This window comes from Electrona antarctica, assembly GCF_951216825.1.
Source record: "Electrona antarctica genome assembly, chromosome: 8".
NCBI classification, from domain to species: Eukaryota; Metazoa; Chordata; class Actinopteri; order Myctophiformes; family Myctophidae; genus Electrona; species Electrona antarctica.
Genome location: NC_136789.1, coordinates 31547855 through 31561376, shown reverse-complemented (window position 1 = coordinate 31561376; position 13522 = coordinate 31547855). Strand labels below are relative to the sequence as shown.

General features: G+C 42.8%; 1 protein-coding gene across 2 annotated transcripts; it reads left to right on the top strand.

Moving 5' to 3' along the window:
* Positions 1–266: 266 nt before the first annotated feature.
* zmat2 (zinc finger, matrin-type 2) lies at positions 267–13303 on the top strand. 2 transcript variants are annotated; one of them, XR_013790669.1, is made up of 7 exons: positions 267–357; positions 3403–3514; positions 4763–4886; positions 6004–6077; positions 8411–8556; positions 11038–12739; positions 12811–13303. XR_013790669.1 is itself a non-coding variant. In XM_079508318.1 (6 exons), the coding sequence occupies exons 1-6, from the start codon at positions 340–342 to the stop codon at positions 11176–11178; spliced, it is 615 nt and encodes a 204-aa protein (XP_079364444.1). In that variant the 5' UTR covers positions 267–339; the 3' UTR covers positions 11179–12780. The 2 variants fall into 2 exon arrangements, 1 of the variants encoding a protein (XP_079364444.1); XM_079508318.1 differs by lacking the exon at positions 12811–13303 and having other exon boundaries at positions 11038–12780.
* The last annotated feature ends 219 nt before the right edge of the window (positions 13304–13522 follow it).

The window sequence follows — 13522 nt, the reverse complement described above, 5'->3', positions numbered from 1 at the left end:
TGCGTGGCAGCGGTGGCCGAACGGATAGCGGCGCGGTCTAGATACCGGAAGGTTCCCAGTTCGAACCAGCCGTCCGACACGTTAAAATTACCACCGCTGAAATGCCCTTGAACAAGGCATCAACCACTACGATGAAATGTGTTCTATGAGCAGGGCCTGGCTGGAAACAAGTTCTTGAGCTTAGCCCAGATACCCTGGGTAAATATAGATTTCATTTCATTTCATTTCACTTCATTCTGTAAAACAAAGGGGTTAAATGTTTTTACGACAGTGGTGTTCCGTTTACTACAGAGTGCTTTGCTTTACGACAGCCGTATTCCGTGTTAGAGAAAAACAAAGATGGCGTCCGGCAGTGGGGTGAGAGTTTGTTTTGCTGTTTGTTTGTTTGTTTCTTTTGTGTCCCAATCGTCTCTCAGACCGCGTCGCCGGTTCATGTTTATTAGAATTAATGAAAAAAACAGACGAGTTGAGTTAGTCGTTTTAACGAAACGACACGTTTTAACGCGTACAAACAAAATACTCACTGCTAGACAGGCTAGCTAACATGTTAGCCGCTAACCATCAACACAGCATTATTTCAAATCGAATTGTGTGCTCATGTTGTAGTAGCTCATGTAATAGACACTTCAATGTCAGTAAACGTGCCATTTTTATGTTCAAATATAGATTGTGTTTATTGTAATGTGTTATCATTGCTACATATATCTATCTATGCTGCTTGACTGCAATTGTTCAGTAACGGAGGTCTCTGATTGATTGATTGAGATATTTATTAACAGTTTGCAGAATTACAGTACATTTCAAGCACAAACTCAATACAAAGACTGTTAACTGTGACTGGACGACCCAATTAAGCATTACACTTGTTTACAAGAGGGTCCACCTTGTTCAATTCATCTCTCCAGCTTCTCTCCAGCTTGTTTATAAGTTGTTGACAATAATCATTGTGCCTTAACCCATTTAGACCTGAGAAAAGATTCTACAAAATGTCTTCTAAATCCTGACAGCTTTCTGAAAAACACATGTTTCTATGTCAGTGGTTCTCAGACTATTTCATGTCAAGGATCCCCCAAAAAAATATATGTAATTGGCCGCCGACCCCCATCTGAAAATATGTTCGTTCCAGGGACCCCCCCCCCCCTCCCCCAGAAGCAAAGATATGAGTTACAAACGTTCGCTCTGAAAGAATATATAATGATTTGCGCCACATTTTCATGATTTTTCTAAAATTAGCTACAAGCTCGTAGCGCGGCACCGAGTGCCGCGCTACGAGCTTGTAGGTCTGCTATTTTTCAATAGCTAAAGTATAACATAATGCTTAAAACACCAAAAGGGGTTCCCGATATGAATGGGTTAAGTTAGCTCTGCTGCTAACAGAATAGAAACCAGACTGTCCTCAAACGTTTTGATGAATTAAGTATGACAGAAGGACCCCAATGGAAACAAGCCAATAGGCTTTCTTGGGTTTTAATCCTCTTGTACTTTCCTGTGCACTTTTTTTTTTTTTTGCCAAACTGTTGATAAAGGAATCATCAATAGATTCAAGATTGCTTTATTTGTCATTTGTTTTACATCTGCAAGCAGCTTTGGAAAACACTCTCAAAGTTACATTCCCATGTAACTCTGACCGTGTATACATGGAACCAAATGGACCCATTTACACTCTCAGAGTTAAATTAACATTGCTTTTACAATATTAATGGGGGTCTCATGTAACTCTGAGATAGCGTATAATCAATAATATGATCTATTACATCACATTACCCACACTGTATACCTGTACGACCCATTCTTTCTGTGCTGCATGTCAAACTGGGATCTTTCATACTTTTCAAATGGGGTCTGTGGGCTAATAAGTGTAAATGTTACGGTCTTTGCCATGGAAACATTTCCCTACCATGCATTTATACGAATACTTTCATGTTATAGTACTGTTTTTATTCATTAAAAAAAACACAAAAATATATTCTACAACTTAAAATGAATGGTAATTAACAATATTTCTGGGGGGGCAATATCTCACAACGGGTAAGGACTATATTAATACATAAATAAAAATCGTTCATGGATGAATGAATGAATGAATAATCCTAAAAACTAGAAGAATTCATGTCATAAGATGAAAAACTGAGAGTTCATCTCATCTATTGCATAATTATGAATGCATGTAGCCCCCCAGCCAAGACCCAGCCCTGCCAATCGGGTTCAGCCCTATATTGGCATGACAGGTTGGTCTGGCGAGTGGGAGGCCCGGGTTCAATCCCTGCTTCCCTCTCAATGCTACACATACCTCCCCAAGTTCATATAGTGTGCACTAGGGCAGTGGTTCATATGGATGCATACCTCCCCAAGTTCATATAGTATGCACTAGGACAGTGGTTCATATGGATGCATACCTCCCCAAGTTCATATAGTAGTATGCACTAGGGCAGTGGTTCATATGGATGCATACCTCCCCAAGTTCATATAGTATGCACTAGGGCAGTTGCTCATATGGATGCATACCTCCCCAAGTTCATATAGTGTGCACTAGGACAGTGGTTCATATGGATGCATACCTCCCCAAGTTCATATAGTAGTATGCACTAGGACAGTGGTTCATATGGATGCATACCTCCCCAAGTTCATATAGTATGCACTAGGGCAGTTGCTCATATGGATGCATACCTCCCCAAGTTCATATAGTGTGCACTAGGACAGTGGTTCATATGGATGCATACCTCCCCAAGTTCATATAGTATGCACTAGGACAGTGGTTCATATGGATGCATACCTCCCCAAGTTCATATAGTAGTATGCACTAGGGCAGTTGATCATATGAATGCAGAGATTAAAGTAGGGTGCATTCTGCATCCCAAAACACAGTTTATAGTTGAGGGACGCAATACAACAACGACCTCTGCATCCACGGGATGCACTACTGTACTGTTTTTTATTCTAGTTTATTTTGCTAGCTTTAGTTATAATAATCATTTCTTCTACATGAATATAACCACATTGTAACCATATAAAATGAAATGGAGTTAAATGCTGCAATTTGTAAAAATGGCAAAATATGACTTCTAACGTCGTTGAAGTGGGACTCATAAAATGTCCCTGGGACTCATCTAAAAGACCATCCCTGCATCCCGGGACTCATTACATTGAAAACCTATTTACATCACTGTGAATGCATACCTATTACCTCCCCAAGTTAATATAGTGTGCACTAGGGCAGTTGATCATATGAATGCATACCTCCCCAAGTTCATATAGTATGCACTAGGGCAGTGGTTCCCAAACAGTGGGCCAAGGATCCATTTGTGGGAGTCACGGACCAATTTTTATGGGTCACAGACTCGAGTGAAAATCCCTTTTTCTTTTCCTACATTTAAAAAATATATATATATTTTTGTCCCGCAGTCCAACTCCAGCAACAGAATGGAGAAGAATGACTTCAGGAGGAAGTGGGACGTGGATGAGTATGAGCAGCTGGCTCAGAAACGACTCAACGAGGAGAGAGACCGGAAAGATGGTGAGTTAGTTGTCTTAGGCTGCGTTCAGACCTGAATGTATAAATTCGCCTCGGTTAGTCCCGTTTGTATCGCGACAGGTCGCGACGGCGCCCGTTTGCGCAATTCTCGTTTTTGCATTGACTTTGTATGTAGTCGCACTGCTCTAACCATCCAAGTCTGACTTTATTACCTTGTAACGGTTTGACTTGATGTTACTCTGTTTTGGGTTGCCAGTTAGGCTGATACCAAACACAACTGGACCAAATTTTATTAACCTTTTTTATGAACCTGCCCTTAACCCTGACGTCGAAAATGACGTCTTCTAAATCTTGACAGTTTTCTGAAATACCCCATGTTTCTGTATCCGTGGTGCTCAACATTTCATGTCAAGGACCGCAAAAATGATATGTAATTGGCCACCGACCCCCATCTGAAAATATGTTATTCCATGGACGCTCCCTGTAGCAAAGATTTGAGTTAAAAACTCGCTCTGTAACAATATATATAACATTTCAGGCACATTTTCACAATTTAAAAAAAATAGCAGACCTACAAGTTCGCTATGAGCTTGTAGATCTGCTATTTTTCAACAGCTAAAGCATAACATAATGCTTGAAACACCAAAAGGGGTTCCCGTCCAGAATGGGTTAAATAGGATTATGTATTGTATTACAGTGATCCACAGATGAGTTGATTGTGAAAGGAATGGTTCGTTGCTGCCAGTGTTGATTTTATCAACACCTTTAGATTTAGTTTTAGTCACAGTCTTGTGAATAACATTCCGTTTAGTGTAAGAAATGTTTTACTTGTAATTATAGTTGACTACATATTAGAAGATTTTAGTCAGCTAAATCTACAGTTGATTTAGTCAATCTTCGTTTTAGTCATGCTACTCTAGTTTTTATTTGTTGACAAACATCAGTATTTTTAGTCATAGTTTTAGTCATAGCTTAGTGTTTATGTAGTTTTTGTCAGTGAAAAAAGGTAGTCAACGAAATTGACACTGGCTGGACACTAATATTGTAACAGAACTCTGTTACAAGAAGTTATAGAAATAGTTATATTCGTTATAATATATATACCGTATATACGTATTATATTACGTTATACGTTCTATTGTAACAGAACCCCTCTGGTCCACAGAAACAACTCTTTTCCTGTGTTGAGGGATTCTTCTGATCATGTCTATCGATTGTGTGTGTGTGTGCGTGTGTGTGTGTGTGCGTGTGTGTGTGTGTGTGTGTGTGTGCGCGTGTTTGTGGTTTCAGGCAAACCTGTGGTTCCAGTTAAGAGGGAGATGCTGCGTCACAGAGACTACAAGGTGGACCTGGAGTCTAAACTGGGGAAGACCATCGTCATCACCAAGACCACCCCACAGGCAGAGATGGGAGGGTAATACACACACACACACACGTGCACAAGAAGAGTCTAGGGCTATGTGTCCAGGATGTGAAGAGTCTGGGACGTGTGGAGCGTTGTCCAGGGTGTTTTAGGGAAGGGAGATGAGTCTAGGACGTGTGGAGCGTTGCCCAGGGTTTTTTAGGGAAGGGAGAAGAGTCTAGGACGTGTGGAGCGTTGTCCAGGGTGTTTTAGGGAAGGGAGATGAGTCTAGGACGTGTGGAGCGTTGCCCAGGGTGTTTTAGGGAAGGGAGAAGAGTCTAGGACGTGTGGAGCGTTGTCCAGGGTGTTTTAGGGAAGGGAGAAGAGTCTAGGACGTGTGGAGCGTTGTCCAGGGTGTTTTAGGGAAGGGAGAAGAGTCTAGGACGTGTGGAGCGTTGTCCAGGGTGTTTTAGGGAAGGGATAAGAGTCTAGGACGTGTGGAGCGTTGTCCAGGGTGTTTTAGGGAAGGGAGAAGAGTCTAGGACGTGTGGAGCGCTGTCCAGGGTGTTTTAGGGAAGGGAGAAGAGTCTAGGACGTGTGGAGCGTTGTCCAGGGTGTTTTAGGGAAGGGAGAAGAGTCTAGGACGTGTGGAGTGTTGTCCAGGGTGTTTTAGGGAAGGGAGATGAGTCTAGGACGTGTGGAGCGTTGTCCAGGGTGTTTTAGGGAAGGGAGAAGAGTCTAGGACGTGTGGAGCGTTGTCCAGGGTGTTTTAGGGAAGGGAGAAGAGTCTAGGACGTGTGGAGCCTTGTCCACGGTGTTTTAGGGAAGGGAGAAGAGTCTAGGACGTGTGGAGCGTTGCCCAGGGTGTTTTAGGGAAGGGAGAAGAGTCTGTGGAGCGTTGTCCAGGGTTTTTTAGGGAAGGGAGAAGAGTCTAGGACGTGTGGAGCGTTGCCCAGGGTGTTTTAGGGAAGGGAGAAGAGTCTGTGGAGCGTTGTCCAGGGTGTTTTAGGGAAGGGAGAAGAGTCTAGGACTAGTGTTGTATCATGCCCTTGGTTACATTGTAGGTCATCTTCAGTGTCTTGTATTGGTTGTAGGTATTACTGTACTGAACCTCTCTCTCTCTCTCTCTCTCTCTCTCTCTCTCTCTCTCTCTCTCTGTGTGTGTGTGTGTGTGTGTGTGTGTGTGTAGGTATTACTGTAATGTGTGTGACTGTGTGGTGAAAGACTCCATCAACTTCCTGGACCACATCAATGGAAAGAAACGTGAGTACAGACGGACGGTATAATGTTTTGTCTCATTGTGGGCTGGTTGTGGTAATATTAATATTAAGGTGATGCAGATATTTCATTTCATGCATCAAGATGAGCAGCGGGTGTCAAACTAACAGCCCTGTCCCTGTCATTTAGGGAGGAAAAAGATCACATAATAAAAAGAGAGATTGTTTAATCACAGCAGGAAAACTGTAAATTGACATACAAATAATTGGCATTGGAATATATGAATAAATACAAATGTAACTTTTAGGCAAGAATTGCACAGGGCAGATGTGACAAATAATATACAACTAAATTACCGTCTGACATATTTTATAGTTTCATCTTTGATAAAAAAAACTATAAAATATGTCAGTAATTAATTTGCATATTATTTGTCACATCTGCCCTGTGCAATTCTTTCCTGGGAATCCTTCCCTCGTTCACACACCTGTGTCGGACTAGGTACAGTGCTGATACCCACGGCACATTTTGCCTCGGTTTTAGTCAGTCTTTTGACTCAAATTTAATTTAGTTCTAGTCACATTTTAGTCATCTGAAATGTTTTGGTCGACTAAATATCATCTGAAGGAAGCCACACACAAATCAGTTTCGCTCTTATGCACCTGTGCACAGGATGCCACAATAAAGTACAACCTTGAACGTAAGATTTTAGTCGGCTAAATCTACACTTGATTTTGTCGACAAAAAACATATTTTGGCCCGGCCTTAATGCCGGGCAGTGTTGTTTTCGTCGAATAAAACTAAGACGAAAAGTGTTCGTCAACTACCTTTTTCCACTGACTAAAACTACATGGAAATTAAATGAAAACTAAGCTATGATGACTAAGACTAAATGTACTGACAATTTCGTCAACAAATAAAAAAATAGACTAAAATGTTAGGAAGGGACTAGTGGACAAGAGATCCAGTATAAGTCATTTTACAATTGGTTGCATGCTGAAAATAGCCGATCTACAAGCTCACAACGCGTCGCAGCGCAAGCTTGTAGATCGGCTATTTTCAGCAAGTGTAAAATCAGTCATTACGACGGCATCAAGGCCCACCAAAACACATTTTAGTCGACTAAATCAACTGTAGATTTAGTCGACTAAAATCTTATGACATTTAGTTGACTAAAACTGGACATTCCATGTGACTAAAACTAACTGAAAACTATTCAAGAGACTACGACTACAATAAAAAATTGCTGCCAAAAACAACACTGATGCCCGGGGCATGTCCATGCGCGTGGTGATGACTGTGTGTGCGTTTGTTTTACAGACCAGAGGAACCTGGGCATGTCCATGCGCGTGGTGATGACTGTGTGTGTGTTTGTTTTACAGACCAGAGGAACCTGGGCATGTCCATGCGCGTGGTGATGACTGTGTGTGTGTTTGTTTTACAGACCAGAGGAACCTGGGCATGTCCATGCGCGTGGTGATGACTGTGTGTGTGTTTGTTTTACAGACCAGAGGAACCTGGGCATGTCCATGCGCGTGGTGATGACTGTGTGTGCGTTTGTTTTACAGACCAGAGGAACCTGGGCATGTCCATGCGCGTGGTGATGACTGTGTGTGTGCGTTTGTTTTCCAGACCAGAGGAACCTGGGCATGTCCATGCGCGTGGTGATGACTGTGTGTGTGTTTGTTTTACAGACCAGAGGAACCTGGGCATGTCCATGCGCGTGGTGATGACTGTGTGTGCGTTTGTTTTACAGACCAGAGGAACCTGGGCATGTCCATGCGCGTGGTGATGGCTGTGTGTGTGCGTTTGTTTTACAGACCAGAGGAACCTGGGCATGTCCATGCGCGTGGTGATGACTGTGTGTGCGTTTGTTTTACAGACCAGAGGAACCTGGGCATGTCCATGCGCGTGGTGATGACTGTGTGTGTGCGTTTGTTTTCCAGACCACAGGAACCTGGGCATGTCGATGCGCGTGGTGATGACTGTGTGTGTGTTTGTTTTCCAGACCAGAGGAACCTGGGCATGTCGATGCGCGTGGTGATAACTGTGTGTGCGTTTGTTTTACAGACCAGAGGAACCTGGGCATGTCGATGCGCATGGTGATGACTGTGTGTGTGTTTGTTTTACAGACCAGAGGAACCTGGGCATGTCGATGCGCGTGGTGATGACTGTGTGTGTGTTTGTTTTACAGACCAGAGGAACCTGGGCATGTCGATGCGCGTGGTGATGACTGTGTGTGTGTTTGTTTTACAGACCAGAGGAACCTGGGCATGTCCGCATGGTGATGGCTGTGTGTGTGCGTTTGTTTTCCAGACTAGAGGAACCTGGGCATGTCCATGCGCGTGGTGATGACTGTGTGTGCGTTTGTTTTCCAGACCAGAGGAACCTGGGCATGTCGATGCGCGTGGAGCGCTCGTCTCTGGACCAGGTGAAGAGGAGGTTCGAGGCCAACAAGAGGAAGATGGAGGAGAAGCAGAAGGAGTACGACTTTGAGGAGAGGATGAAGGAGCTGCGAGAGGAGGTGCACAGCCGCGCGCACGCACACGCACACACACACACACACACACACACACACACAGACACAGACGCAGGCACACACACACATTCAACTGGTCGCTGTGAGGCAGAAACCTTGTAATCTCCATACAGTGTTTCATCTTCGTCTTGTCGTTTTTTTTGTTTTGTTTTTTTGTTTTGTTTTTTACCCCCTTTTCTCCCCAATGTTAGTTACTATGCCAATTAATTCCTCCCCACACTAGTGTTGATTTTGACAGAAAATACAGATTTAGTTTTAGGTAGGGATGCACCGAGATGGACATTCTTGGCCAATACCGATATTTAATATAACAATTTAGCCGATACTGATATATGATTATTTCATTTTTGTTATGACCTCCTTTTATTTTGTGCTGCCAGGGAAACTACACATCTATAATACAAGAAATACATGTTCAGAATCTACAGCTTGGTAGACTACAGATAACCAACATAGAATCTACAGCTTGGTAGACTACAGATAACCAACATAGAATCTACAGCTTGGTAGACTACAGATAACCAACATAGAATCTACAGCTTGGTAGACTACAGATAACCAACACACCAACATAGAATCTACAGCTTGGTAGACTACAGATAACCAACATAGAATCTACAGCTTGGTAGACTACAGATAACCAACATAGAATCTACAGCTTGGTAGACTACAGATAACCAACATAGAATCTACAGCTTGGTAGACTACAGATAACCAACATAGAATCTACAGCTTGGTAGACTACAGATAACCAACACGCCAACATAGAATCTACAGCTTGGTAGGCTGCAGATAACCAACACACCAACATAGAATCTACAGCTTGGTAGACTACAGATAACCAACACACCAACATAGAATATACATCTTGGTAGACTACAGATAACCAACACGCCAACATAGAATCTACAGCTTGGTAGACTACAGATAACCACCACACCAACATAGAATCTACAGCTTGGTAGACTACAGATAACCACCACACCAACATAGAATCTACAGCTTGGTAAACTACAGATAACCAACATAGAATCTACAGCTTGGTAAACTACAGATAACCAACATAGAATCTACAGCTTGGTAGACTACAGATAACCACCACACCAACATAGAATCTACAGCTTGGTAGACTACAGATAACCACCACACCAACATAGAATCTACAGCTTGGTAGACTACAGATAACCACCACACCAACATAGAATCTACAGCTTGGTAGACTACAGATAACCACCACACCAACATAGAATCTACAGCTTGGTAGACTACAGATAACCAACACACCAACATAGAATCTACAGCTTGGTAGACTACAGATAACCACCACACCAACATAGAATCTACAGCTTGGTAGACTACAGATAACCAACACAGAATCTACAGCTTGGTAGACTACAGATAACCAACACACCAACATAGAATCTACAGCTTGGTAGACTACAGATAACCAACACACCAACATAGAATCTACAGCTTGGTAGACTACAGATAACCAACACACCAACATAGAATCTACATCTTGTTAGACTACAGATAACCTAAACCAACACACCAACATAGCCAACGCAAAATGTATGCTTATCAACAGATAAATATCGGCTACTGCCATCGGTTAACACTGAGCGCACAGGACGGAGTTCTCCGCCCTATCAATTAGTAACGCCCAGCGCTCAGGACGGTGATTGATCAAAAGGACGGAGATTATTGATATCAAAACCGATCGCATCGCTCCACAGGCTGGGAGCGTCTGTTGCGCAACACTCGATGTTATTTCCCGGTGGGGATTTTAGCCGACGAGATCGAAAATCTTAAAACGTGAATAACTCTTGATCTAAATCATTCCGTCCAATTCTAATAAAAGATTATGTGTTAGACGGCCCACTGCGGTCCCGTCGCTATTCGCGTTAGAATTAATCATACCTCCCGTTGTTGTCGGATCGAGTGTTTTGGCTACATCTAGCTACTTCAGCCGGGATAGCATCCGGTCCGTCGCTAAAAGTGCTCCCCTGCTATAAATCGCTGGGCGCTCTGATTTAATGGATTCAATAACCCCGGGCGTTCGGGGTGTTAATGTCAGTTTTATTTGCCGATACCAATATTGACCGTTAACAGCAATATCGGATGATACTGATATGTGGACCGATACATCGGTGAATCAATAGTTTTAGGCAGTCGTTTAAGTAAAATGTAATTTAGTTGAATTTAGTTGTATTTAGTGTTAGTCTAGTTGTAGTCGACTAAATCTACACTTGATTAATTTGGTCGATTTAAAATGTATTTTGCCGGCTCCAAAATCAGCAATGCCTGATTTTACATGCTGAAAATAGCCGATCTACAAGCTTGTGAGCTTGGACACAGTTGATCACCGTAATCAATTGATAATAATGTTAGACTCATTGACGTGTGTGTGTGTGTGTGTGTGTGTGTGTGTGGTGTGTGTGTGTGTGTGTGTGTGTGTGTGCGCAGGAGGAGAAGGCGAAGGCCTACAAGAAGGAGAAACAGAAGGAGAGGAAGAGGAGGGCGGAGGAGGATCTGGAGGAGGAAGACGACGAGATGACGGCTGTGATGGGCTTCTCCGGCTTCAGATCTAAAAACACCAACCACTGAACACACACACACACACACACACACACACACACACCCCCACACACACACACACCCTGTGCGAGTAGGTTGTTGTATTGTGTTGGTCTAAGGCCTCACTCACACGCAAGACATACTTGTGTCCTGTGAGTCCTGTGTGTCATGGCCGCCTCAATGCATTTCCAATGGGAGTCACATGGTTGGAAGACACAACCTTGTTGCATGGCTGTCTTCTGCCCTCCCTCCCCATCCATGCAACAAGGTTGTCTTCAAACCATGTGACTCCCATTGGAAATGCATTGAGGCGGCCATGACACACAGGACAGACAGGACACAAGTGTGTGTCTGAGGTGTTCGTGAGGCCCGTGTGTTTTCCCTGATGCTCCTACTGTATATTCCCACCCAGTATTCCATAAGCGGCGTTCCAAACCGTAACAACAACAACAGTCACATCCTTAGACCAGCAAAACAACATTAATACACTAGTAGAGAGCAGTGGTTTTCAACCCAAATCGTGGAATATTATTCTCTTGTCGTCGTTGGATAGCATTCTGGTCCACAATTCCATCTTGTATTGATGTTGGTACCATAGGACAGTGGTTCCCAAAGCAGGGTCCAGCCGGGGACCCCCAGGGGTCCTTGAGGGAGTTCCACTGGTTGAAAACCACTGCTTCTATACAGGGTACAGAATGGGACCATTGAAGGGTCCATTTGGTTCCAACTGTAGTCCTGAGTTTAAATTAACACCGGGGAGTTGAATTGTGTGCATTTGCCTGTGAATAGCACATTCATAAACGATTCTCACCGTTGCAATGTGTTTGCCTGCCTGTAACATAAATGCGAGGGCGATATGGAGCCTGTAACATAAACGCGAGGGCGATATGGAGCCTGTAACATAAATGCGAGGGCGATATGGAGCCTGTAACATAAATGCGAGGGCGATATGGAGCCTGTAACATCAACGCAAGGGGTGGGCGATATGGAGCCTGTAACATAAACGTGAGGGCAATATGGAGCCTGTAACATAAACGCGAGTGGTGGGCGATATGGAGCCTGTAACATAAACGCGAGTGGTGGGCGATATGGAGCCTGTAACATAAACGCTTTTTTATGGAAAAATATAATGTCACGATTCTTTTTCAAGCAGTATCACGGTCACCAGTGTTATCACCATGTTTGTTCATGTTGGTTTTTATGGCAATATTTCAAGTTACCTAACAGTACAACCACCAACAAGTTAAGAAAAACTACAAGAAAAAGGAGTGCCGATTCAGATCATTTGATTTCGATTATCTGCCGATACCGATTTTCTTCCTGATCCAATATTTATATTTTATAGAACACATTTATGCCACATCACAATAATATAATATCCCAAATCACAGACTATCCAGTCTAATGTCATAATATGGATAGACCATTGATGACTTTTGGCTCCCGATCCGATTCCGATCAGTTTGAAACAGACGTGATCACCCGGTCCGATCGGGACAATCCGATTGGACCAAAATACCTATTATTTTCGTTCTACAGAAGTATAAATTAGCCCATTTTGGGCAGGAACCCCTTTTGGTGTTAGCATTATGTTATGCTTTAGCTATTGAAAAATAGCAGATCTACAAGCTCATAGCGCGCCACCGAGTGGCGCGCTACGAGCTTGTAGATCTGCTATTTTTGAAAAATCGAAGAACGACTGACATAAACATAGCTTTTTCAGAAAACTGTCAGGATGTAGAAGACATTTTTAGAATCTGATCTCAGGTCATAGAACGTCAAATCATCAATCGGCGTGCACCATATATTATACGATGATGTCTCGTCTCGATATGTATCACCGTAACGCCCAGTCCTAATAAACGCCTGCAGGTATAAATCCGACACAACAACCATATGTCCACGATAAACAAAGTGACGCAATCCTTTCCGAGGCCCGTCGTCGGTTTTCATGTTTTTTTTATAATCTTAAATATCCTTTACTTTCATCAAAAGTGAAATCTTTATTCTGTTTTATTTTATTTTAATTAAAACTCTTCTGTAGATTGATGTCTTTGTGTTTGACTAGATTTCCTAGCGGTTTCCTCCAAAGGCACGTTTTGAAAATCTGCAGACCATATTTTGTATTGGTGAATAAAATGTTATTTTAAACCAGTCTTGTTTGGTAAGAGTGTGTTAATGCATTCAGGACGGGAACCCCTTTTGGTGTTTCAAGCATTATGTTATGCTTTAGCTGTCGAAAAACAGCAGATCTACAAGCTCATAACGAGCTTGTTTTTTTCAATCATGAAATGTGATGCAAGTCTTTGAATATATATTCTTTCAGAGCGAACGTTTTTAACTCGGATCTTTGCTTCTGGGGGGGGGGTCCCTG